The sequence below is a fragment of the Heteronotia binoei genome, chromosome 20, assembly GCF_032191835.1.
Source record: "Heteronotia binoei isolate CCM8104 ecotype False Entrance Well chromosome 20, APGP_CSIRO_Hbin_v1, whole genome shotgun sequence".
NCBI classification, from domain to species: domain Eukaryota; kingdom Metazoa; phylum Chordata; class Lepidosauria; order Squamata; family Gekkonidae; genus Heteronotia; species Heteronotia binoei.
Window position 1 is genome coordinate 28,224,242 of NC_083242.1, and position 27,308 is coordinate 28,251,549.

At 48.8% G+C, this 27,308-nt stretch overlaps 1 protein-coding gene across 1 annotated transcript in view; it reads right to left on the reverse strand.

Moving 5' to 3' along the window:
- Positions 1-267: 267 nt before the first annotated feature.
- Positions 268-27,308, reverse strand: part of LOC132588612 (ral guanine nucleotide dissociation stimulator-like 1) — a 72,353-nt gene continuing 45,312 nt past the window's right edge. Inside the window, exons 14-19 of the mRNA XM_060261043.1 lie at positions 23,666-23,750; positions 19,151-19,234; positions 14,590-14,676; positions 10,082-10,114; positions 7,639-7,760; positions 268-349 (exon numbers count right to left, since the gene is read on the reverse strand). Of these exons, the coding sequence (XP_060117026.1) occupies positions 268-349; positions 7,639-7,760; positions 10,082-10,114; positions 14,590-14,676; positions 19,151-19,234; positions 23,666-23,750 (493 nt within the window). The remainder of the gene's footprint in view (positions 350-7,638; positions 7,761-10,081; positions 10,115-14,589; positions 14,677-19,150; positions 19,235-23,665; positions 23,751-27,308) is intronic.

Here is a 27,308-nt window from a genome sequence, read left to right on the forward strand (position 1 = left end):
CTTGAAGTCCAGTAGCTCCCAAGACTCCGTAGCTTAGAGGGAGTATTGTGAGGGACCTGTTTGCAGCAGGAGCTGAGGTGATCCATCGTTTACAGGGAGAACGGTGAATTTTAACTGTATGCACAAAGCTCTCTTCAGGAGAAGTTCTGTTTCAGCGGGGAAATAAATTTTCTCTCTGGAGCGCGGCTGCTCCTTCCACGCTTTGGGAGAAAGCCCTCCTGCCAGTTCACCTAAAAGCCACCCCCCACACACACACACAGAGGACACTCACGGACTCAGCCGCCGAAGAGGTTTGGCCGGTTGGTTTCTTCTGCTGGCAGGTGTTTCGGCCTCGCAGGACAGGGCGTAACTGTAAAAGAAAGGCCACCTTGTGGTCAAAGCTCAATACCATTCTGCTACCACGCAAGAAAAATACAGCAACCTGAGGAAAGAAGAACGTTTTGGGTGACAGCTGTAAAGGATAGTGGCTTCCAGTTGAAGGAACTGTTAAAAACTAAAGGGCCGTTACGAATGTTGTTTTTTTTCCAAAATTACTTGAGGCAGATCGCAGAAATAGAGGTTTATATTTTACCTGCATGGAATTATTTGTACTTAATCCTTTCAGGAGTTTTTTTTTTTGTTGTTATAGCACAACTAAGGCTAGATTTAATGCACTACCATCGGCCACCCTCTCCGGAAGATACCACAGAATCCCCCGCAATCTTAGACGATGCCCTTGTAGCCAAGGAGTCATCGAAACGGTCCCTCATGTTCTTCTGGACTGCCCTTTCTATAGCAGCCCACGAGCAAAATACCTAGATGCTCTGCTCTCTGACCATCAAGGCCTTTCTGACAATGCCAAGGTTCGCTTTTTACTCCACGGGAAACACAACTTTGTCACTACTCACGTTGCTTGTTTTTTACAGGTTGCGATCCGAATCAGAGAAGCTTTTACTCATGCATAGCCCACAGCTATTTTGTGTCATTTAACTTTTGCTGGTTTTATATTATATAATTTTTATTATACTCTATAGTGTCACTGCCGGTTTTAAAGTATACTGTATTCTTATATTAATGAAGAAGAAGAAGAAGATATTGGATTTATATCCCGCCCTCCACTCCAAAGAGTCTCAGAGCGGCTCACAATCTCCTTTCCCTTCCTCCCCCACAACAGACACCCTGTGAGGTGGGTGGGGCTGGAGAGGGCTCTCACAGCAGCTGCCCTTTCAAGGACAGAGTCTCAGAACAGCCTACAATCTCCTTTATCTTCCTCCCCCACAACAGACACCCTGTGAGGTGGGTGGGGCTGAGAGGGCTCTCACAGCAGCTGCCCTTTAAAGGACAACTCCTGCGAGAGCTCTGGCTGACCCAAGGCCATTCCAGCAGGTGCAAGTGGAGGAGTGGGGAATCCAACCCGGTTCTCCCAGATAAGAGAGCTATGGCTGACCCAAGGCCATTCCAGCAGGTGCAAGTGGAGGAGTGGGGAACCAAACCCGGTTCTCCCAGATAAGAGTCCGCTCACTTAACCACTACACCAAACTGGCTCTCCTGGCAATAAAGGTCTATGATGATGATGATGATGAACTAAGGTGATAACAGATGGACGGTTTGGGGTGGTTGGGAGGCGTCCCGAACTGGGCTGGCCCAAAAAGAGCTGTCCGGAAGCCTCCACACGCTCTCTTTGGCCAGGCAACCTGGTGCATCTAGATGCGGAGGCACCTCTGAAGCCGATAGGGTTGCCAAGTCCAATTCAAGAAATATCTGGGGACTTTGGGGGTGGAGCCAGGAGACACTGGGGTGGAGCCAAGATCAAGGCTGTGACAAGCATAATTGAACTCCAAAGGGAGTTCTGGCCATCACATTTAAAGGGACCTTTTTCAATTCCTTCCTTCCATAGGAAATAATGAAGGATAGGGGCACCTTCTTTTGGGGATCATAGAACTGGACCCCCTGGTCCAATCTTTTTGAAACTTGGGGGGTATTTTGGGGAGAGGCACTAGATGCTATACAGAAAATTTGGTGCCTCTACCCCCCAAAACAGCCCCCCAGAGCCTTTCTTCCCCCAAGAAGTTAAGCACTCAAGAGCTCCCGACAGTTTTTAAGGGGGGGGGGAAGCGGCTTGGGCGGCTTGGCACTTTCATACAGTCAAATCACCTTGCATGCGCCCTGCCGCTTCCAGACGCTGACTTGGCAACTGGCTGTTGGCTCAGAAATTTGCTACCACTTAGGAAGAGGTAGCTTTTCGAGCCAGCTTGCGGAGGACAGGATGTGTGCAGGACGGGGACGGGTGGCAGGCGTTTGCGTGTGGAAGGATTTCTGGGGTCGATTTCAGAGCCATCTCTGAGTCGGCCCAAAGTGCCGGTCTGTAACCACCCCTGTTCTATCACTGTACAAGAATTCATTACAGCATGGGAAAAACATAAAAGCAAATGGTGCCTTGAAAGTCATACCTGTAGGACATCCTGAAAGGCTATCTGCAACACTTTCATCCATCTGAATGCCTAGGGTCGCCAAGTCCAATTCAAGAAATATCTGGGGACTTTGGGGGTGGAGCCAGGAGACTTTGGGGGGTGGAGCCAGGTGACATTGGGGCGGAGCCAAGAGCAAGGGTGTGGCAGCAGAATTGAACTCCAACGGAATTCTGGCCATCACATTTAAAGGGACTGCACATCTTTTTAAATGCCTTCCTTCCATAGGAAATAATGAAGGATAGGGGCACCTTCTTTTGGGGCTCATAGAATAGGACCCTCTGGTCCAATCTTTTTGAAACTTGGGAGGTATTTTGGGGAGAGGCACTAGATGCTATACTGAAAATTTGGTGCCTCTATCTCAAGAAACAGCTCCCCCAGAGCCCCCGATACCCGCGGATCAATTCCCCATCATTCCCTATGGGAATAGTTTATGGAGGTGCATGATAGCTGTGGGGGCGGGGCTTCCTCCACCGGCCAGCTGGCTGGGGGAGGGGGAAAGCCTGTAAAACCTGGGGATCCATCTCTGGGACCTGGGGATTGGGAAGCCTATGAATGCCTGAATAACTTGCTATACAAGTCAATTTTGCCATCAGGGCAATAATACATATTTCTGCTAAAAAAAACCTGGATGTGCTTCCGGCCCCTTATCTGAAGTTGGAATATATTAAGTCTGTTTTTTAACCAAATGTTTTAGTTATAAAGCCAGGATTTATGTCTGATTTTTAACGATATGTATATTTATAACAAATGTTGGATTTTAATTATTTAATATGAAATGTTAATTTTAAAGTGTAATTTATTTTTATGTTAGTTTTACATATGTTGTAAGCTGCCCTGAGCCACTCGGTGGGAAGGGCGGGATATAAATCCCAGATAAATAAATAAATTTTAAAAAGGATACTTTGGGGGCATTTAACACATTTTATTGATTAAATTTAGTCTCTCCCTCCGCAAAGTTCTATAACGTAACCAAAAATATGAATGAAGTCAACATATTCAGACCGAAATCTTTAATAAAAACCTTATATTATTAATAGTTATTAATCTGAAGCCATTTAGCTCACTAAAAAAGGCAGTTGTGTTGCAATGTCTCCCCCACCCCCACCCAAGGATATGCACTCGTTTATTATCAAAACTGAAAGTGTCCATTTGTTACTGACATGACAATAATGAAAACATTTGTCAGAATTTGCAGTTCTGGCGCCTGTCTGTCTGCTTTAGTGAGCTCAAACTACATTCATTCAAAAGAGAAGAGGAGAGGGTCAGGAAATAATGGAAAGGGCAGGAAATTTTTTCCAAACAAGTTTTGTAACAGAAGACTTCCCCCCTCCCCCCCCCCATTTCTTTCATTCTACAGTGTTTCATCCTACAGTGGGCCATCCAGGTCAGGAGAAGAGGTGCACAGAGGTGATTTTCCACCACTTACCTCTGCATAGCAACTCTGGACTTCATCGGTGGCCTCCTATCCAAGTACAAAACTGGGTGGTATCCAAGTACAAAACTCAGTGGTAGAGCATCTGCTTGGGAAGCAGAAGGTCCCAGGTTCAATCCCTGGCATCTCCAACTAAAAAGGGTCCGGGCAAATAGGCATGAAAAACCTCAGCTTGAGACCGCTGCCAGTCAGGGGAGGGACAGTGGCTCAGTGGTAGAGCATCTGCTTGGGAAGCAGAAGGTCCCAGGTTCAATCCCTGGCATCTCCAAAAGAGGGTCCAGGCAAATAGGTGTGAAAAACCTCAGCTTGAGAGCCTGGAGAGCCACTGCCAGTCTGAGAAGACAATACTGACTTTGATGGACCAAGGGTCTGATTCAGTATAAGGCAGCTTCATATGTTCAAAGTAAGTATTGTCTACTCAGACTGGCAGTGGCTCTCCAGGGTCCCAAGCTGAGGTTTTTCACGTCTCTGTCTGGAAACCATGTGCCTTCCATCCTTCCGAGGTTGGTGAAATGAGGACCCAGCTTGCTGGGGGGAAAGTGTAGAGGACTGGGGAAGGCAATGGCAAACCACCCAGTAAAAAGTCAACCAAGAAAATGTCATGATGCAACATCACCCTATAGTTGGAAACATAAGAAGGACGGGGAGGGACGGTGGCTCAATGGTAGAGCATCTGCTTGGTAAGCAGAAGGTCCCAGGTTCAATCCCCGGCATCTCCAACTAAAATGGGTCCAGGCAAAGAGGCATGAAAAACCTCAGCTTGAGACCCTGGAGAGCCGCTGCCAGTCTGAGAAGACAATACTGATTTTGATGGACCAAGGGTCTGATTCAGTAGAAGGCAGCTTCATATGTTCATGTTCATATGTTTCCACCAAGGGAGAGCTTTCTAGCAGTATGCTAGTCCTATTCCTAGAAAGGCGACATTCCAGGTTGTGATGCTAGGCAAAGTTTGTAACTACTATATGACCTGTGTAAGAATGCAATTGATTCTCTTAGGGCGTGGGAAAGCATTGAACTAGTACAGAGTCCACACACACACACCCGTTATAGAAGAAGAAGAGGAGGAGGAAGAGATCGGATTTATACCCTGCCCCACAACAGACACCTCGTGAGGTAGGTGGGGCTGAGAGAGCTCTCTGAGAATTGCTCTTTGAGAGAACAGCTCCGAGAGAACTGTGACTGGCCCAAGGTCACCTGGCAGCTGCATGTGGAGGAGTGGGGAATCAAATCAGTGTTAGGGTTGGCCACTCTTAATCACTACGCCGAACTGGCTCTCGCTTCAGCGTTCGTTCTAGTCAGGGCTCTTTCTGTAGAAAAAGCTCAGCAGGAACTTATTTGCATATTAGGCCACACACCCCTGGTGGCACCATTGTTTCACTTAGGGCTTTTTTTGTAGAAGAAAGCCCAGCAGGAACTTATTTGCATATTAGATCACATCCCCTGACCCCAAGCCAGCCGGAACTGCGTCCCTGTGCATTCCTGCTCAAAAAAAGCCCAGGTTCTAGTGCAAGGTTGCACATAAATATGATAAAGTCATTATCTTGCAGTACACAGAATCACTGGAGAAATGGGGAGCTGAACCAGGGACTTGCTCAGATAAAGCAAATGCTGTATCACTGAGCCATGGCCCTTAGTCCCTTCTGGGTCTCCTTTAGGGAGGAGTAAAACTCTCAATCTTACTCTGTCCCACACCTATCTGCCACAAGGATAGTATTTTATTAGACCCGGTGACCTTCCTGAATTCAGCCAGTTGCTTCCTAAGGGTTAGAAATGATTAGCTGGTAACCTTCTCTGTGGATAATCTTGGATTTGACAAAATGATGTTAGAAGCCAGCCTTCAGACAAAATGGCTTCCTAAATGCCAAAAGGGAGGGAGGGGGGAAAGAACAGCTTGGAGACACCTTTGCAGTCGGAACTGGAGAGGAGGAACTGCGGGGGGGGGGGGGGACAGATTTAGGAAAACGCTGCACAAGCATCTCTCCCATAACCTGCCGGCTCCCAAAGCATAAATTTTGCTCCCAATGTATAAATTCACAAAGACATCATAAAGCTCCAGGATTCTTATAGCTACGGAAAAATAAAACTCTGCAATGTTGCCACTTTAAACTCCCATCAACAGTTCTCTATGGCAGGTTCAGACAGATACCTCTCCAAAACAGCTTATGCCCATGTGAATTAGGAGTCCTCGATTCTGCATCCCATATTATTTTAGAATGTCCTCTCCTGGCCTCACAACGTAGACAATTTTTAGCTGAATATCTCCAACACAATGTGTTTCCTAAAAGGAAAATTCTATCCTACCTTTTTAGAAGATGTTAATCCCCATATTACTACATGTGTTGCAAACTTCTTAGTAGAAGCCTATCAGATTAAATTCAGGCATACTACTGTATTTTAATTGCTGGGTGTCTACTCTTGATTAGTATTATTGGCTGCTATTTTAATTGATTGTTTATGCATCGTTCTTACTATATTTCAGGCCTTTGTACCTACTTTTGATTGTGAATCGTTGTTGCTCTTATGCCAATAAAGGTCTGAACTGAACTGAACTATAAGTATGTTTGTGGGGTGTATGCGATGGAAATGTGTATACAACACAGATACAAGAGCAAACACGTAAGAACCAGAATGGCTCTTATAAGCGTACATCTGATTGCTGAAACACCTAGGGTTGCCAATCCCTCGTAGGTATTCCTTCAAATATGCTGGCTGTTTGGCCTAACACTTAAGAGAAATTGCTAAGAGGATTGTTGCAGCTTGAAGGAGCTCACGCGAAACGAGGGTTCCGTACGACCTTGTCCTTGGAAACTTGGATTATTGGCTGCATCTTTGGGCAGACATTAAACATCTGGAGTACTACACCAGGATTTCATGGAATGAGATGGGAAGTTTTACCATAGGATGAAAAGAAAGACTCTTGGTGCTATTGCTTCCTTTTCTATTAAGGACTAAAAGTTATGGTTGTTTTGTAATTTATGATGGTGGAATTTGTGTTTAGTTTTGTTGACCTTGTATAATTTAATAATAGAAGCTGGTTTTCACGGTGGGTTATATACCTTTGATTTTTTAATCCCCAGGTGAGGGCAGGGGATCCCCCGGTTTGCAGGCCCTCCCTCTGCTTCAGGGTCATCAGGTGGAGGAGGTGGAGCAAAATATCTGCTGGGCACTCCGTTATTCCCTATAGAGACCGATTCCAATAAGGTATAATGGAGAATTTGATTCGTAGGTATCTAGGGCTCGGAGGGGGGCTGTTTTTTTTTTTGAGGTAGAAGCACCAAATTTTTCGCATAGCATCCAACGTCCTCCAAGTTTCAAAAGGGTTCAATTCTATGAGCCCCCCCAAAGAAGGTGCCCCTCTCCTTCATGGTTTCCAGCGGAGGGAAGGCATTTAAATGGAGTGGAGTCTGTTTAAATGTGATGGACAGAACTCCCTTTGGAGTTCAATGATGCTTGTCACACCCTTCTTCCTGGCTCCACCCCTAATATCTCCTGGCTCCACCCCCAAAGTCCCCAGATATTTCTTGAATTTGGACTCGGCAACCCTAGAAATGCCACGTGTGGATATTACTGTACTCCATGTGCTTTTGCCAGTGAATCCTGTATACATTCTCCCCTCCTCCATTATCTGAATTAACAGGTGAAGCGATGTCACCCCAGAGTCGAAAACGACTGGTGCTTGCACAGGGGACTACCTTTTTAATTTCTGACTGTGTTTTGGGGGAAAATATATCTACCCCCACTGTAGAACAGCTTTACCTCTCCTTTTCTGTCAGTTTCTCCAGGCCCTTAAACCAACTAATAAATCTGGGGTCTGGACAGACCCAGGTGCCGTTGCAGGAGCATTGAAGAAGCTTGATCGTAGCAAGTATTTCGAACTCCTGAGAAAGGAAATAAAAGAACTTCCATTAGGAAACAAATCAAATACAGATTTTGTTGTATATGTGAACTGAAAGGTGGGTAATGTATGGTGTTCTTGCCTGGCTCACTGGGGCCTGTAATGTACTGAGTTGGTCGGCAACATGAAGTAACTGCACTGAATGTACTGCTCCGTAGCAATTTCGCAGGCATCTGGAAGACTTCAGGTCTGCCTAACAACTCGGATGATTTGAACTCTGTACAACAACCAATGAGTGGTTATGGCGCGAAGCTTAGGGTTGCCAAGTCTTCTGCAAGTCCCGGCGGACGAAATGACGTCACCCAGAAGTGATGTCATCAAAATGGTGGTGTGCACGAGGGCCGCTTCCGGGGAAACTCTATGGTTTGGGAGATAAAACTCTATGGTTTTCCCAGACGCTCTAGCTATTTGGCAGGTTAAAACTCTATGTACCTATTCTACCATAGAGTCTTACCTCCCAAATGGCTAGAGCATCCAGAAAAACCGTAGAGTTTTCCTGGAAACGCCTAGAGTGGCCTGCGTGCCATTTTAATGACGTCACTTCTTGGTGACGTCATCGCGCCAGCGACACAGGGGGAGGTTCCCCTCGCCGGCCCAATGTGGCAGGTTGCAAACCTCCTGGGCGGAGGATTCCCCGCCCGGACTGGGGGCTTGGCAGCCCTAGCGTATCTTGACCTCCATGATTTGATATGAACTAGGGAGGGCGTTATTGGGAATGTATATAAGCGGGGTCTGCCATGTTGTCTTTGTAGTATGTAGTCACCAATAAAGCAGTTCTGTGAGATCAACAAATGCATCGGACCCAGTATATTACACTGGCGACGAAGGTGGGATTCTAATCAGCTCCGCACAGTCAGTCCCCACCATCCGGGAACCACTGACCCGGCCGGAGAAGAAGCCACCCAGCCTAGAGAGGCAGGAGTGCCCGCTGCTGTCGCCATGGCGACCCCGAGCTCGACGGCTGGCCACATGGCAGAGTTTGACCCCACCTTCCCTGAGAAGTGGGAGACCTACGCGGAGCGCATCGACTGCTACCTATGGGCAAATGCAATCACAGTCGACAGCAGGAAGCGAGACGTGCTCCTTAGCATCTGCGGTGATGCCACGTTTGAGATCGCCAAGGGTCTCACTGCCCCGGCGAAAGTCACAGCAAAGACTTACGAGGAGGTCGTCAAACTCCCGGGGACTCGGGGACAATGGGCAGTAGGAGCCAAATCCCTGCTGCCCTGGTCCAATCACGGGGCCCTGCTGGTTTGATTGGTCCAATATAGTTGACCCTGCTGGCCCCATAGCCAGTCTTAGAGTGCTAAGCTAACTAAATAGAGCTATGATCACGACCACCTCACCTCTTCATTGCATTGAACCCACCATGTTATAGATTTGCTCCCAGAAAAAGGGTCAGACAGATGTTAAAAAGTGCACCGCAGATTCGCCTGCAACCGTGTACCTGCACGTCGCCCAGTTCGGAATGGGGCTTAGAACCCACCATTCCCACCCAATTAATGGCCCAGACAGGCATTCCCTGCCCTGACCATTTGTCTCCCCCACTAGCAGGCAGTAATGCAACAGGGCAATCTACAGACCTTTTAGTTTCAGAACATTCCCCCTTCCCTAACCCGAAGTTTCCAAAAGCACCAGCTGCGCCCTAGAAAATCCTCACGGAAGACGACTTACAGAGAGCCACTTATTACGGGAATTATCCACAGATAAAAAAGGCTTTGCTCTAAGTTGTCAGTCAAAACTGCTAAGCATGCTGTGGTGCAGTCAAGTAACTGATCTTTATATTGTTATGTATGCACCCCAATGCCTGTCTTATCCCTTCCCCTCCCACCCACTTCTGCAGAGCCCATGTGCCTGGATCCTGGACTTCCAGCTGTAATGGCCCCACTAGGCTCTTGGGGGGAGAAGCCCCAGGCCACCAGGACTGCATTCAAGGATGTCAGAATATACAAGATCTGCTGTGTGCAGGAAGCAAGAAGGATAAGAAGAGTAGCCTCTAGAACAGGGGTGTCAACCACGTGGTCCGTGGGCTGAATCAGGCCCCCTGGGGGGCTCCTATCAAGCCCCCGAGCAATTGGTTATCATCTGCTTCCTTCTCCCTCTCTTGCTTCATCACAGCTTGCTTTGCCAGGCTTGCTCAATCGCAGAGCAGCTAGAGAGCAAAAACTCTGTTTTCTCCATTCGGCCCCTGAACTGTGTGTTTGACACCCCTGCTCTAAAGCCAAGCTACTAATTCCTTAAAAGTATGAACAGTGAAACATTAACACGCCAATTGAATCCAGGGGCTGGGGGCCACAAGCTTACCCTTCTTCTCTTTTCAAAGTTTATTAGCCCTCCCTGTAAGAAATAAAGAGTGTAGAAACTCGTTTCAAAATCCATATCTTTATACAATTGCGGTTCTATAACTTTAAGAGGGCACGCAAAAGTGCTTCCATTCGAAACAATGATCAGGGACAGAACTTCTCTGGACCTGTTGAAAGGATGACTCTTTCAGGACGGATTTCAACAACAGCATTCATAAAAATCGAAATCCCTCATTTTGTATCTTTCAAGAGACATCCTGACTTTTAACAGTAAAAGGAAAATGCAATTTTGGGCTGCATCAACAGAAGTATAGCATCCAGATCACGTGAAGTGATGGTATCGCTTTACTCTGCTCTGGTAAGACCTCACCTGGAGTACTGTGTTCAGTTTTGGGCACCACATTTTAAGAAGGATATAGGCAAGCTGGAACGGGTCCAGAGGAGGGCAACGAAGATGGTGAGGGGTCTGGAGACCAAGTCCTATGAAGAAAGGTTGAAGGAGCTGGGGATGTTTAGCCTGGAGAGGAGGCGGCTGAGAGGTGATAGGATCACCATCTTCAAGTACATGAAGCGCTGTCATAGAAGATGGTGTGGAATTGTTTTCTGTGGCCCCGGAAGGTAGGACCAGAACCAATGGGTTGATATTAAATCAAAAGAGTTTCCGGCTCAACATTAGGAAGAACTTCCTGACCCTTAGAGCAGTTCCTCAGTGGAACAGGCTTCCTCCTTGGGAGGTGGTGGGCTTTCCTTCCTTGGAGGATTTTCAACAGAGGCTGGATGGCCATCTGACAGCAATGAAGATCCTGTGAATTTAGGGGGAGGGATTTGTGAGTTTATCGCGGTTCCTCAGTGGAACAGGCTTCCTTGGGAGGTGGTGGGCTCTCCTTCCTGGGAGATTTTAAACAGAGGCTAGATGGCCATCTAACAGCAATTTGGATCCTGTGAATTTAGGGGGTGGTATTTGTGATTTTCCTGCATTGTGCGGGAGGTTGGACTAGATGACTCTGGGGGTCCCTCCAACTCTATGATTCTAGGATTCTATGGTACCAATGGATTGCCTGGTGCAAATTCAAAAGGTGTTTAGATTAGATAAAAATATGGAGCACAGGTCCATCAGTGGCTATTAGCCACAGTGTATGTGTGTATATAAAGTTTTTTGCCACTGTGTGACACAGAGTGTTGGACTTGATGGGCCGTTGGCCTGATCCAACATGGCTTCTCTTATGTTCTTATGTGACACAGAGTGTTGGACTTGATGGGCCGTTGGCCTGATCCAACATGGCTTCTCTTATGTTCTTATGTGACACAGAGTGTTGGACTGGATGGGCCATTGGCCTGATCCAACATGGCTTCTCTTATGTTCTTATGTGACCCAGAGTGTTGGACTGGATAGGCCACTGGCCTGATCCAACATGGCTTCTCTTATGTTCTTCTGTGACACAGAGTGTTGGACTGGATGGGCCATTGGCCTGATCCAACATGGCTTCTCTTATGTTCTTATGTGTTCTCAAAGAATGGAATGAGTGTCACCTCTCATCTTCCTGCTGTGATACTTTGGATGCTGGTAGAGTTGCCAGTCCCCCAGGTGGGGGCAGGGGATCCCCCGGTTTGGAGGCCCTCCCCCCACTTCAGGGTCATCGGAAAGAGTGGGGGGAGGGAAATGTCTGCTGGGCACTCCATGATTTCCTATGAAGATCGATTCCCGTAGGGTATAATGGAAAATTGATCCACTACTATCTGGGACTCTGGGGAGGCTGTTTGTTTGAGATAGAGGCACCAAATTTTCATCATAGTATCCAGTGCCTCCCCCCAAAATACCCTCCAAGTTACAAAAAAGATTGGACCAGGGGGTCCAATTCTATGAGCCCCCAAAGAAGGTGCCCCTATCCTTCATTATTTCCAAAGGAGAGAAGGCATTTAAAAGGGGTGTGGACTCTTTAAATGTGATAGCCAATGAACTCCAAAGGGAGTTCTGGCCATCACATCACATTCTTCCTGGCTCAGCCAGGACACTAGTAAGGAATGGCAAGCAGTCCTAAATATAGAGAAAGTGGGCAGTGAGTTAGTATGCAGAGTCATGGAAATGGGGTTTTTTAGCAGATTAAAAGCATCATGAGTTGGGGCCTGGTGTTTCTTAGTTAGTGTTAACTGGGCTGAAACAACTTTCTGTCTGATGCAGTGTGCTTCGAGCACACGAAAGCTTCCATTCTGAATAAAACTTAGTTGGTCTAAAAGGTGCTACTTGAATCCGACTTTGTTCTACTGCTTCAGACCAACATGGCTGCTCCTCTGGATCTATTTTTCCAATAAATACCCATTTGCAGTTTACCATCTCCTCATTATTTGGTTTGGGCGTTTGGGAAGACCCGCTCTGATATACAAAGGTTGTTGACCCTGCTAATTTAGGCCATTCTTGCCCACCGAAATAAATGCCCCTACCTCATTCCAGGGCAATCTGGCTAACAAACAGCCCCCACTGTCTTACTTAAAGAATTCACGCGAGACCTGCTAGAGGTATAAGCTGTCCCTGCAGGTTTCCTGAATCACCCAAAACAGTCACAGCATTTGTGTTTTAGAGACTCAGAGGTGGATAGTAATTTCAGCAGAGCTTTTTTTGGTAGAAAAAGCCCAGCAGAAGCTCATTTGCATATTAGGTCACACCCCCTGATGCCAAGCCAGCCAGGACTGCAATCCTGTGTGTTCCTGCTCCAAAAAAAGCCCTGGATTTCAGTAATTCCAAAGCCACCTACCAGGCTTTGAAATTACTGTTCAATGAACCACATATAACTGGGACCGGAACATTTTTATGAAGCATACCTACCATCTCTGAACAGAGTTCATTCATCCTTTTATTTTTCTCATAGAAGAAGAAGATATTGGATTTATATCCCGCCCTCCACTCCGAAGAGTCTCAGAAAGGCCCACAATCTCCTTTCCCTACCTCCCCCACAACAGACACCCTGTGAGGTTGGTGGGGCTGGAGAGGGCTCTCAGAGCAGCTGCCCTTTCAAGGACAGAGCGGCCTACAATCTCCTTTCCCTTCCTCCCCCACAACAGACACCCTGTGAGGTGGGTGGGGCTGTGAGGGCTCTCACAGAAGCTGCCCTTTCAAGGACAGAGTCTCAGAGCGGCCTACAATCTCCTTTACCTTCCTCCCCCACAACAGACACCCTGTGAGGTGGGTGGGGCTGGAGAGGGTTCTCACAGCAGCTGCCCTTTCAAGGACAACCTCTGCTAGAGCTATGGCTGACCCAAGGCCATGCTAGCAGGTGAAAGCGGAGGAGTGGGGAATCAAACTCGGTTCTCCCAGATAAGAGTCCGCACACTTAACCACTACACCAAACTGGCTCTCACATCCATCTTCTTGAACACGGTTATTCAAAACTACCCTTCCCTTCTTGAAGCTAAAATTCATATTGATTTGCATTTTGGTAATTATATTATTATTATTATTATTAGTCATGATTCAGTCATTATTATTATAATGACTAGGGAATGACTGAATCATGACCGATAATAATAATAATAATTATTATTATTATAATTACCGTAATATTATAACAATATAATACAATATAACATAATAAACATTCCCCGTAATCAGTCATTTCCCAGTTATTATTATAATATAATAATCTATAATATCTATATCTATAATATATTTATCTCTATAGATAAGGGGGGGCAGTTCAGGCGCTACAGAAGGCACCATCCCAGTCCTCCTTCAGAACTCCTTGTACTTGCAAAGGAAATTAAAGCACCCATTTAGATTGTCCCATGTTAAACTGGCTGGACTGCGTGGTCATTTTTGATATGAAGTCAGGGCACTGAACTTCAAAAGGTTTCTGCCGAAAAAGTACCCTCAAAATATTTCTAAGCTGGATAGTTTCAGACAATGCTTGTTCGTTTACAATTTAAACACCGGTAGCGTGAATCAAAACCCTCTTCTGCTACAGTGTTAAAAACGAAGCATGTACTTTTTGGGAAAGCAGTATATTTGGAGGCGTTCTTTCAAAAGAAACTATATCAAAGCCTCGTTTGGGTTTTAAAAAGGTAAAAGTAGTCCCCCTGTGCAAGCACCAGTCGTTTATGACTCTGGGGTGACGTCGCATCACAACGTTTTCACAGCAGACTTTTTTTACGGGGTGGTTTGCCATTGCCTTCCCCAGTCATCTACACTCACCCCCCCCCCAGCAAGCTGGGTACTCATTTTACCGACCTCAGAAGGATGGAAGGCTGAGTCAACCTCAATGGCCACTAAACAAAACAGAAGTCCAGGGCACCATTCAAATTATGCTCAGAATACCTCCTGTCTAGTAGGCAGGCCTCGGATTCAGTGGGAGCTCACAGGAGCACAGCTCCTGAACCTTTCTGAGAGTTCCACCTCCTCCTTCTGAGAGATCCACCTCCGTGTCCATTGAATAGTATCGCAGCTGCATAACAATCCCTGGATGAACTCCACCACCTGTTTTTCTACAAAACGACCCCTGCTAGTAGGTAGAGTCCTACCTCAGTGTAGTCTTGCAGAGCTGTGTCGAGCATTGTCAAGTCCGTCAGAAAAGTCCCCAGATAAGGAACGGTGCCCTGGATCACGCCCTGCAGAGGAACAGAGTGCAAACAGCTCAGACATCTTGTTGGCGATACTCTCTCTAAGCTGCGGAGTCTTGTGAGCAAAAGTTCTACTTCATGGACTACTGGTATTAAAGATAGCGCCAAGCCGTGTTGGTCTGAAGCAGCTGAACAAAGCAGGAGTCAAGTGGCACGTTAAAACGGATAAAAGGAAGTACTTCTTCACCCAAAGGGTGATTAACATGTGGAATTCACTGCCACCGGAGGTGGTGGCGTCCACAAGCATAGCCACCTTCAAGAAGGGGTTAGATAAAAATATGGAGCAGAGGTCCATCAGTGGCTATTAGCCACAGTGTGTGTGTGTGTGTGTGTGTATATATATATATTTGGCCGCTGTGTGACACAGAATGTTGGACTGGATGGGCCATTGGCCTGATCTAACATGGCTTCTCTTATGTTCTTATGTTCTTATGTTTAAGACCAACCAATTTTTATTTAGAACGTCAGCTTTCGTGTGCTCTTAAGCACGCTTCATCAGGCGAGGAATCCAGCACAGTGAGCAAAGCCAAACGTAGCTGAGCAGAGCCATACAGAGCTGGTAGAGCACACGAAAGCTTACGTTCTAAATAAAAACTGGTTGGTCTTAAAGGTGACACTTGACTCCCGCTTTGTTCTACTGGTATTGAAGAAGAAGAAGATATTGGATTTTAACCTAGGCTTCCCATATAAGTAGGCTGATACTGACCACGAGGCTGTCTCCCTTCTTGTACTGCCTAACAGCAGCTGTAGTTATTTCTCTGGGGAAGACTGGTCCAAGTGGGCAGCCATGTTGGCCTGAAGTGGTAGAACAAAATAGGAGTCGATTGCACCTTTAAGACCAACTTAGTTTTATTCAGCACGTAAGCTTTCATGTGCATGCACACTTCTTCGGACGAGGAATGACGTACAGTAAGCAGAGCCACGTATAGCTGGTGGGGTTTGGAATGCAAAGCGGCACAAAGTTAACATCCGATAGCAGAATAGTAAAATTAACTGGTGAGGCGGCAGCAGACGTCAGCCTCAGGACAGGAGCAGTTGACAGAGAGAGAAAACGAGAGCGACCCTGACGCTGGAATGCGAGAGTTGGGTGGGAAATGGCAGAGTTTCAAGGAGTCTCTGATTCTGAAGCGCAAAGAAATTTACCTCATGAGGGGACGGAAAGCATCGAAGAACTGAGAGTTAGGAATCGCCACTGCATATAGCAAACCATGACTAGGGCAGCTTCCCTGCCTCTCCATCCCCTCACTCGCAAGCAAGGTCATAGCCAGGATGGATCTCCTGGAGGAGGCCATAGCTCAGTGGTAGAACATTTGCTTTACATGCAGAAGGTTCAGTACTCAACCCCTGGCATTTCCAGTGAGAAGGATCAGGTACCAGCTGATGTAAAAGACCACCACCTGAGACTGGACAACCTCTGCCTGTCAGAGGAGATGATACTGACTTGGATAGACCTGACAGACACTTTGATAGACCATGTCACGTATTTATCTAGGTGTGTTCATTATGTTGAAACATTAGTCTCCCACCCTCCACTAACTTAACCGGCAGCACTTTGCCCACCCAGGACTACGCTGCTAAGTTATTGCCAAAAGATGGGGTCTGTTCATTCTTCCGTTTTAATACATCCGTTCTTATTCACCTTATAGAAGAAGAAGAAGAAGGTGGTGGTGGTGGTGGTGATGATGGTGATGACAATGACGATATTGGATTTATATCCCGCCCTCCACTCTGAATCTCAGAGCCTCAGAGCGGTCACAATCTCCTTTTACCTCCCCACCCCCACAACAGACACCCTGTGAGGTGGGTGGGGCTGGAGAGGGCTCTCACAGCAGCTGCCCTTTCAAAGACAGAGTCTCAGAGCGGCCTACAATCCCCTTTCCCTTCCTCCCCCACAACAGACACCCTGTGAGGCGGGTGGGGGCTGGAGAGGGCTCTCACAGCAGCTGCCCTTTCAAGGACAGAGTCTCAGAGCGGCCCACAATCTCCTTTACCTTCCTCCCCCACAACAGACACCCTGTGAGGTGGGTGGGGCTGGAGAGGGCTCTCACAGCAGCTGCCCTTTCAAGGACAGAGCCTCAGAGCAGCCTATAATCTCCTTTCCCTTCCTCCCCCACAACAGACACCCTGTGAGGTGGGTGGGGCTGGAGAGGGCTCTCACAGCAGCTGCCCTTTCAAGGACAGAGTCTCAGAACGGCCTACAATCTCCTTTACCTTCCTCCCCCACAACAGACACCCTGTGAGGTGGATGGGGCTGAGAGGGCTCTCACAGCAGCTGCCCTTTCAAGGACAGTGTCAGAGCGGCCTACAATCTCCTTTACCTTCCTCCCCAACAACAGACACCCTGTGAGGTGGGTGGGGCTGAGAGGGCTCTCACAGCAGCTGCCCTTTCAAGGACAGTGTCAGAGCGGCCTACAATCTCCTTTACCTTTCTCCCCCACAACAGACACCCTGTGAGGTGGGTGGGGCTGAGAGGGCTCTCACAGCAGCTGCCCTTTCAAGGACAGAGTCTCAGAATGGCCTACAATCTCCTTTACCTTCCTCCCCAACAACTGACACCCTGTGAGGTGGGTGGGGCTGAGAGGGCTCTCACAGCAGCTGCCCTTTCAAGGACAGAGTCTCAGAGCGGCTCAAAATCTCCTTTCCCTTCCTCCCCCACAACAGACACCCTGTGAGGTGGGTGGGGCTGAGAGGGCTCTCACAGCAGCTGCCCTTTCAAGGACAGAGTCTCAGAGCGCCCTACAATCTCCTTTCCCTTCCTCCCCCCAAACAGACACCCTGTGAGGTGGGTGGGGCTGGAGTAGGCTCTCACAGCAGCTGCCCTTTCAAGGACAGAATCTCAGAGCGGCCTACGATCTCCTTTCCCTTCCTCCCCCACAACAGACACCCTGAGAGGTGAGTGGGGCTGGAGAGGCTCTCACAGCAGCTGCCCTTTCAAGGACAGAGTCTCAGAATGGCCTACAACCTCCTTTACCTTCCTCCCCAACAACTGACACCCTGTGAGGTGGGTGGGGCTGAGAGGGCTCTCACAGCAGCTGCCCTTTCAAGGACAGAGTCTCAGAGCGGCTCACAATCTCCTTTCCCTTCCTCCCCCACAACAGACACCCTGTGAGGTGGGTGGGGCTGAGAGGGCTCTCACAGCAGCTGCCCTTTCAAGGACAGAGTCTCAGAGCGCCCTACAATCTCCTTTCCCTTCCTCCCCCAAAACAGGCACCCTGTGAGGTGGGTGGGGCTGGAGTGGGCTCTCACAGCAGCTGCCCTTTCAAGGACAGAGTCTCAGAGCGGCCTACAATCTCCTTTCCCTTCCTCCCCCACAACAGACATCCTGTGAGGTGGGTGGGGCTGCGAGGGCTCTCACAGCAGCTGCCCTTTCAAGGACAGAGTCTCAGAGCGGCTCACAATCTCCTTTCCCTTCCTCCCCCACAACAGACACCCTGTGAGGTGGGTGGGGCTGAGAGGGCTCTCACAGCAGCTGCCCTTTCAAGGACAGAGTCTCAGAGCGCCCTACAATCTCCTTTCCCTTCCTCCCCCAAAACAGGCACCCTGTGAGGTGGGTGGGGCTGGAGTGGGCTCTCACAGCAGCTGCCCTTTCAAGGACAGAGTCTCAGAGCGGCCTACAATCTCCTTTATCTCCCTCCCCCACAACAGACACCCTGTGAGGTGGGTGGGGCGGAGAGGGCTCTCACAGCAGCTGCCCTTTCAAGGACAGAGTCTCAGAGCGCCCTACAATCTCCTTTCCCTTCCTCCCCCAAAACAGGCACCCTGTGAGGTGGGTGGGGCTGGAGAGGGCTCTCACAGCAGCTGCCCTTTCAAGGACAGAGTCTCAGAGCGCCCTACAATCTCCTTTCCCTTCCTCCCCCACAACAGACACCCTGTGAGGTGGGTGGGGCTGGAGAGGCTATCACAGCAGCTGCCCTTTCAAGGACAACCTCTGCCAGAACTATGGCTGACCCAAGGCCGTTCCAGCAGGTGCAAGTGGAGGAGTGGGGAATCAAACCCGGTTCTCCCAGATAAGAGTCCGCACACTTCAGCACTACAACAAACAGTATGATTTGACAGAAACATGCCAACATATATCCATTGGTTACCAAGAAATCATCAAGCCTCTATTTCTCTGAAGTGCTGCCTGGAAATACAGCCAACTCATGTGGCACAGAAGGTTGGCCATAGCCTTGCTTGTGAGGTGACCTTCCCCTACACCTTCCCGCAGGGTTTCTCCCGTAGAGCCAGGGCTTCTAAACATCAAGTTATGGATCCAGGCTTAGGACAAGGGACTGTGGCTAATGCTAATCATATTATCGGCTAGATCCCATGGATCCATTCCACTAACAGAAGCGTTTCCTTTGAGCAGAAGGTGGCTTTTCTTATGGAACAGGATCCACAAGTATTGTCTGCACTGGGCCAAGGTGTGTTCTAAAACTGTGAGGTAACATTGGTTACTTCAGGAATGAAGTTTGGAACCCACCATATCTTTGAATTTTTGCCGTCGCTTCCGACTTCTCCGCCGGCTCTCCTTCTTGTCAGCGGTTGCATATTTAGAAGTTGCTTCCTGAGGGTGGAAGAAAAGGGCAAATAATGGAAAATACCATACCAAACAGATGCCTGCCAAACATTTTCTCTTCAAACTGCAAACTATATGCCTTTCTCTATAGCCTACAAAACATGTGGTTCGTGTTGCTGCATTTTTGGCTTGACTCGATGTGTAAACTGTGATGCATCATGAGTAATTTAGTCTCCGCAATATGCATGTGCCTGAGGAAGCCGTCTGGGAAACGGCTTTTTACCGGTGTGCCGTTGCATTACTTGTTTTGACGTTCTGGGACTTTGAGACGATGCACAGAGTCTACAGCATTTAATGTCATTTGGATCTACGTGAACAACAGAAGCTGAAGCAGCTGCCCGTTACTGAATATATAAGTGTTTGTGTGGAGGAACGCCATCTTAGTTAATGTTGGTGCTTCGTTGGAAGGGAACATTAAACTTAGGGTGGCCAGACCGTCCCGGTCTCCCGGGAAAGTCACGGTTCTGGCCACCAATTCCCGGCTCCCGGGCTGGCTATACCGGGACCATTAGAGGTCCCGGTTTAGCCAGCCAGAGAGCCGGGGGGCCGCGCGCGCGCGGGCAGGGAAGGCGGCGAGTGAGGGAGGGAGCGTCCCTGCGCGTGCGCAGGGCGATCGTGGCGGCCTCTGCACATGCATGGGGACGCTCCCTCCCTCACTCGCTGCCTTCCCCGCCCGCGCGTGGGGCCCGGCGGCGGTGGCGGAGGCCGGGGAAGCGTTGGAGAGGTCGCTGGAGGGCCTCCAGCGACCAGCACCGGCCTCTCCGACACCTCCCCGGCCTCTCTGCTGCCGCCGCCGGCCTCTCCGCTGCCGCCGCCCTGGAAGCAGGTAAGCTGCCCTGGCAGGGAGGGAGGGGGCCGAAAGCTGGGGGGGGGGCGGCTGGCGGGAGGGGGCGGCCTTCCTTCCTTCCCTCCCTCCTTCCTTCCTTTCTTCCTTCCCTCCCTCCCTCCCCCCTTCCTTCCTCCCTCCTTCCTTTCTTCCTTCCCTCCTTCCTCCCTCCCTCCCTCCTCCCTTCCTTCCCTCCCTCCCTCCTTCCTTCCTCCCTCCCTCCTTCCTTTCTTCCTTCCTTCCTCCCTCCTTCCCTCCTTCCTTCCTTCCCTCCCTCCCTCCTTCCTTTCTTCCTTCCTTCCCTCCCTCCCTCCTCCCTTCCTTCCCTCCCTCCCTCCTTCCTTTCTTTCTTCCTTCCTCCCTCCTTCCCTCCTTCCTTCCTTCCCTCCCTCCCTCTCTCCTTCCTCCCTCCCTCCCTCCTTCCTTCCTTTATTCCTTCCTTCCATCCTTCCCTCCTCCCTTCCTTCCCTCCCTCCTTCCTTCTTCCTTCCTTCCTTCCTTCCCTCCCTCCCTCCCTCCTCCCTCCCTTCCTTTCTTCCTTCCCTCCTTCCCTCCCTCCTCCCTTTCTTCCTTCCCTCCCTCCCTCCTCTCTTCCTTCCCTCCCTCCTTCCTCCCGCCCTCCTTCCTTCCTTTCTTCCTTCCTTGCTTCCTTCCTTCCCTTCTTCCCTCCTCCCTTCCTTCCTTTCTTCCTTCCCTCCTTCCCTCCCTCCCTCCTCCCTTCCTTCCTTCCTTCCTTCCTTCCTTCCTTCCTTCCTTCCTTCCCTCCCTCCTTCCTTTCTTCCTTCCTTCCTTCCTTCCCTCCTTCCCTCCCTCCCTCCCTCCTTCCTCCCCTCCCTCCCTCCCTCCCTCCTTCCTTCCTTCCCTCCCTCCCTCTGGCCACCCCTGGAGTAGACAATACTGATTTTGGTGGACCCAAGCACTGATTCAGTGTAAGGGAGCTTTGTGTTTGTGACTGGACTAGACAATACTGACTTTGGTGGACCCAAGCACTGATTCAGTGTAAGGGAGCTTTGTGTTTGTGACTGGACTAGACAATACTGACTTTGGTGGACCCAAGCACTGATTCAGTGTAAGGGAGCTTTGTGTTTGTGACTGGACTAGACAATACTGACTTTGGTGGACCCAAGCACTGATTCAGTGTAAGGGAGCTTTGTGTTTGTGTCTTCTGGTGCAATTTTGTTCTCAGATCCTGTATTTACTTCATCAGTATATGGGATAAGGCACTTTCTCAACTGTGCTGCATAATGCAGCCTATTTATTTTGTCCTGTTTGCTCTGTTGGCTCTATCTGCACCACCTTCATCACTTTCGGGGTGTGGATCCCCCAGTGGGGTGGTCTCCCAACTCCCTCCGCCAGCTGTTTCTGATAGCCCTGCGCCCCCCTCTTTCATTTGATATGTGTCCCGTGAGGGTGCCACCCTCCCGCTGGGAGATGCCGCAAAATGAGCCCCCTTGAGGCTTATGGCGGCAGGGCTCGGGGGAAGCGAGCTAGACTGCTGTTCTTTTGAGGGGTTATAGAGTGTTTCGAGCCCGTCCCTGTGGCATCGGTCCCATCGTTGTGGGGCCCAGGGGGCCGGCGCAGCGGCACGCTGAAGCAGCCTGTCGGTCACTTCCGGGTTCCTGTCCTGCATCTCGACCTGTGTTATTAGTGACAGGCTGCTTCGGCGTGCCGCTGCGTCGGCCCCCTGGGCCCCACAACGATGGGACCGATGCCACAGGGACGGGCTCGAAACACTCTATAACCCCTCAAAAGAACAGCAGTCTAGCTCGCTCCCCCCGAGCCCTGCCGCCATAAGCCTCAAGGGGGTTCATTTTGCGGCATCTCCCGGCGGGAGGGTGGCACCCGCACGGGACACATATAAAATGAAAGAGGGGGCGCAGGGCTATCAGAAACAGCCGGCGGAGGGAGTCGGGAGACCACCCCACTGGGGGATCCACACCCCGAAAGTGATGAAGGTGGCGCAGATAGAGCCAACAGAGCAAACAGGACAAAATAAATAGGCTGCATTATGCAGCACAGTCTCACTGGAATCTCACTGGCTTCTTAGCGTGGAACCCGTTCTCTCTAGTCTTCTCACTTTGAAAAAAGTAAAAAAAGAGTTTTATTTAACTTTATTTCCCCCTTTCCCTCTCTATAAATAATCTTGGTGTTTCCGGCGGTGATATTTGGGGGATTTTTGGGGACGTCACAGGAAGTGCTGTGAAGTCACTTCCTGTTTCCGGCAGTGGCATTTGGGGGAAATGATGTCATTTGGGGGGAAATGATGTCACAGGAAGTGATGTCACTTCCTGCTTCCGGCAGGCGGTGCGGGGGAAATGATGTCACAGGAAGTGATGTCACTTCCTGTTTCCGGCGGTGGCATGACATCGCCGGAAGTGACGTCACTTCCTGTTTCCGGCGGCGCGCGCTTCGCGTGCACACACCCCTACCTTCCCCCCCCCAAAGGTGTCCCTGGTTGGCCTTCAGACATTATGGCCACCCTTTTAAACTACTAAAGCAGGCTTTGGCCTAGCCTCCCTTCATCCCCTCCTCCCTTCCAGAGTTAAACCAGCGCCTCTAAGGAGAAAGCCTCCTAGAGGGGCAGGAAGTTCTTTAGCCTTCCCCTCATTGCCTCCCCCCTTCTGGAGTTAAACCAGCAACTCTAGGGGGAAAGCCTCCTAGAGGGGCAGGAAGTTCTTTTGTTTTATTTATTTGAGTTAGGCGGGAAAAGGCCAGATCTCGGCTGGCACTCAGGAAAAAAGGTTGACAGCCTGTGGGCTCCTGCCTGGCGGAGTGGCCCCAGGCAGTAATTCACAAGGTAGGGTGAGTTTACACCAGGGATGAGAGGCTGCACTTAAATCCACCTATTATTTGTCCTTCTGGTTGCTGCTCAGGTGCTGTGCTAAACTTTTACATGTCACTGTTTTTGTTTTTATTTTTTTTCTTTCTCTTCTTATTAAACATTTTTACTGTTTTGAATACTGGCAGTCAAACTCTGTACCACATAGATCCCCAACCACTTAGACCACACTGCTTTATGAAGGGGGCCCTGGGGAAAGGGGGAAGGCATGCAGTTGGATAAGGTGCCAATCTTCCAGGGGTTCCCCAAAGAAGTGCTGTGGTTTCTGTGATACCCAAGTACAGGGTGGCAGAGGACCTTGAGGCCTGGCCTCATAACTGGAGAGGGGGATTGGGAGTCCTGTTCCTCTCAATCTGAACCCCTAGACTGAGCAGGTGGTGGCAGCGAGCCCAAGTGGCCAGAGAAGAAATAGCTCCCTCCAGGAGTTGGCGACTCAATAGGGAGTTGACGGGACCGGGTCTGAAGGCAGAATCGGGCCGGTTCCATCACAGTTTGCATTGATCATTTTTTTGTTACAAGTGTTTGTTCTCGAGTCGGCTTTATTTGTGCATGGTTTGACACAGTATAAGTACTTCTAAAGAGATTTTTCAGTAGTAATTCTATTTTTTTCAGTAAACTATTTGCAGTTACAGGCCATGGGCTTTGGCTTTTTGGCTTCGTGGAGAGTGTTTAGAGACAACACTGAACGCACTGTTCTCATAAGGTTTTAAGAGTAAAGAACCAGTGCACCATCAATACAAATGCCATTTCTCACCTTCATCAGTAGCAGCCGGCTCGTCATGTGGTTGTCTTCGTCTGAAAAAATTCCTGCCAGCTCTTCATACAGAGCCATACTGCGCCTGCGCAGCACAAAAGTGGAGTGAATTTGAGATTCTATGACAGACTAAAACAAACCTCCAGCCAAGTGTCTTGGCTGCTCTTTGGTCAGGCCAAAGAGTCATTTCATAGAAAAAGAGGTGCTGGAGCTCATTAGCACAACTTATTTGCATAACCATTTGCATATGCCACACCCCCTGGCATCACCGGAAGGTGTACTAAATTATATCAGCTCAGCATCTACCTTCAAATGCTTCTTGAACTGTAATGGTCATAATAAAACCATACTCCCATCATACTTTTGAAACTATGGAGAGCCGGTTTGGTGTAGTGGTTAAGTGTGTGGACTCTTATCTGGGAGAACCGGGTTTGATTCCCCACTCCTCCACTTGCAGCTGCTGGAATGGCCTTGGGTCAGCCGTAGCTCTGGCAAAGGTTGTCCTTGAAAGGGCAGCTGCTGTGAGAGCCCTCTCCAGCCCCACCCACCTCACAGGGTGTCTGTTGTGGGGGAGGAAGGTAAAGGAGATTGTGAGCCGCTCTGAGACTCTTCGGAGTGGAGGGCGGGATATAAATCCAATATCTTCTTCTTCTTCTTCTTCTTCTTCTTTCTCCTACGTGGCCACAGTGGCATGATGAAGATTTCCATCTGCCTGTTTTATGTTTTGGTTATTCTCCCCCTTTTTTTGTGGGGGGGAAATATTAGAAAGTTTGCCAAATCTTAAGAGTTCAGCAAAGTTCTCACAGGGAATTTGAGCAATGGAGCCCAGAAGCAAATGTTTTTTTTTGGGGGGGGGGGCGGGGGGAGAGAAAGAGCACAATAAAATTTAGAGGCTCCAGAGCTCCGCTCCTGTGAGCTCCTGACCCTAATGAGGCCTGGTCAGAATTAGGGTTGCCAATCCCCAGATGGGGGCAGGAGATCCCCCAGTTTGGAGACCCTCCCCCTGCTTCAGGGTCGTCAGAAAGCGGGGGGAGGCGAGGGGAATGTCTGCTGGGAACTCTATTATTCCCTATGGAGATTTATTCCCATAGAAAATAATGGAGAATTGATCAGCAGGTGTCTGGGGCTCTGGGGGGGCTGTTTTTTGAGGTAGAGGCACCAATTTTTCAGTACAGCATCTAGTGCCTTTCCCCAAAATATCCCCCAAGTTTCAAAACGATTGGACAAGGTGGTCCAATTCTATGAGCCCCCAAAGAAGGTGCCTCTATCCTTCATTATTTCCAATGGAGGGAAGGCATTGAAAAAGTGTGCCGTCCCTTTAAATGTGAGGGCCAGAACTCCCTTTGGAGTTCAATTATGCTTGTTACAGCCTTGATATTGACTCCACCCCTAATGTCTCCTGGCTCCACCCCCAAAGTTCCCAGATATTTCTTGAATTGGACCTGGCAACCCTGCAGGGCGTAAATGTCACTTGGCAGAAAGTTCCACCAGGTTGGCGCCAGGGCTGAAAAGCCCTGTCCCTAGTTGAGGATGGTTGGATGTCTCTCAGGCCAAGGACCTGTATTCAGCAGGTTCTTATCATCAGAGTGTAACACCCTTTGGGCGTATACTAGTAGAGGCGGTCCCAAAGATACTTGGGACCCTGACCATATAGGGCCTTTAAAGGTTAGTGCTGTAACCTTGAACCTGATCCGGCTCTCCATTGTGAGCCAGTGCAGCTCACAAAGCACAGGGATGGGCGCACGCAGTGCAGGAGGTCCCATAAATTGGGCTGTGCTGGCAGAAGAGGGGGAGGAACAATTTAATCCCTCATCCCTCCAGCGCCCAACATAGAGTTGCCAATCCTAAAGTGGAATACAAAAATACAAAATATTGTGCAAAAACAAACACTCTTGACTGGTGTATACAAAATTCTATTATCATGAAATGAACAGCCTACAACAGTGGGCATGCATTCATACAGTATAAATAGACAACAAACAAAAGTCTCAAAACAATATTCCAGGGAGGACCCCACACAGTCTCCTTGTAATTGCTCCTTGATTTGCTCCTGCAGCTTCCTCGTAAGTCAACTGAAACCTCCAGCCAAGTTCTCTCTCAAATGCCCATTTTGGTATCTTAATTTGTGGCTTGGGATACCAAAGATACCAAAATGGGCGTTTGAGAGAGAACTTGGCTGGAGGTTTCAGTTGACTTACGAGGAAGCTGCAGGAGCAGCGGAACGCAATCAAAGCCGAAGTTTGCGTGAAGGCAAGAATTTTTCCTTCAGAAGTCAACAAGCAACGGAGGGACTCCTGTGGAACTTTATTATTGAGTCTGAGTACTCAGTTTGGATAACTCAGAGACTGTGTGGGGTCCTCCCTGAAATATTGTTTTGAGACTTTTGTTTGTTGTCTAATTATACTGTATGAATGCATGCCCACTGTTGTAGGCTGTTCATTTCATGATAATAGAATTTTGTATACACCAGTCAAGAGTGTTTGTTTTTGCACACTATTTTGTATTTTACATATTGTGCTGCCGCTGTTCTTTTGCATTGAATCCTAAGGTGGAGGCAGGGGATCCCCTGGTTTGGAGGCCCTCCCCCTGTTTCAGGGTCATTAGAAAGCGGGGGTGGGGGAGGGAAATGTCTGCAGGGCACTCCATTATTCCCTTTGGAGACTGATTTCCATAGGGAATAATGGAGAATTGATCCACAGGTATCTGGGGCTCTGTGGGGGCTTTTTCTTAGGTAGAGGCAACAAATTTGCCACATAGCATCCAGTGCCTCTCCTCAAAACACCCTCCAAGTTTCAAAAGGATTGGATCAGGGGGTCCAATTCTATGAGCCCCAAAAGAAGGTGTCCCTATCCTTCATTATTTCCAATGGAGGGAAGGTATTTAAAAGGTGAGCAGTCCCTATAAATGTGATGGCCAAAACTCCCTTTGGAGTTCTATAATGCTGGTCACACCCTTGTTCCTGGCTCCACCCCCAGTGTCTCCTGGCTCCACCCCCAATGTCTCCTGGCTCTTCCCCCAAAGTCCCCAGATATTTCTTGAATTGGACTTTGCAACCCTATAAGGGATACTGGCTGTTTATCTCATTACGTATACTAAACCCATTTTCCACTATATTTTAATGTATTCTTTTTTCCCTAATGGCAAACTAGAATGATGTTTATATGTATGTTACATGTTAAAAAGTAAATTAGGTGGACAGGAAAAACCTCTGAGAAAGAAATGTCCTCATTTCAACCCAGACTTGCTAGCGATAGAGTAATTAACAGACATTTATTACCTCATTCTCCCATTCTGACATGTTCCTGTTTTATTGGTTTCCCATGCAAATGCTATCCAGACCAAATGTTCTTTCAATTTGTTAATGGCACTATTTTGCCACTGGATTCTAACTTCATACCACTTTGCATTCTAAACCACTGCCTACCAGCAATATGTAGCTCTGCTCACTGCACCCCATCCCCTCGTCTGATGAAGTGTGCATGCATACGAAAGCTTACATTCTGAATAAAACTTTGTTGGTATTAAAGATGATACTTGACTCCTGCTTTGTTCTACTGCTGCAGACCAACACGGCTGCCCCCCTGGACCTGTAAGACACCCTGAATGCTTTACTTACACAGAAAGGTAGTAGAACAAAGTAGGA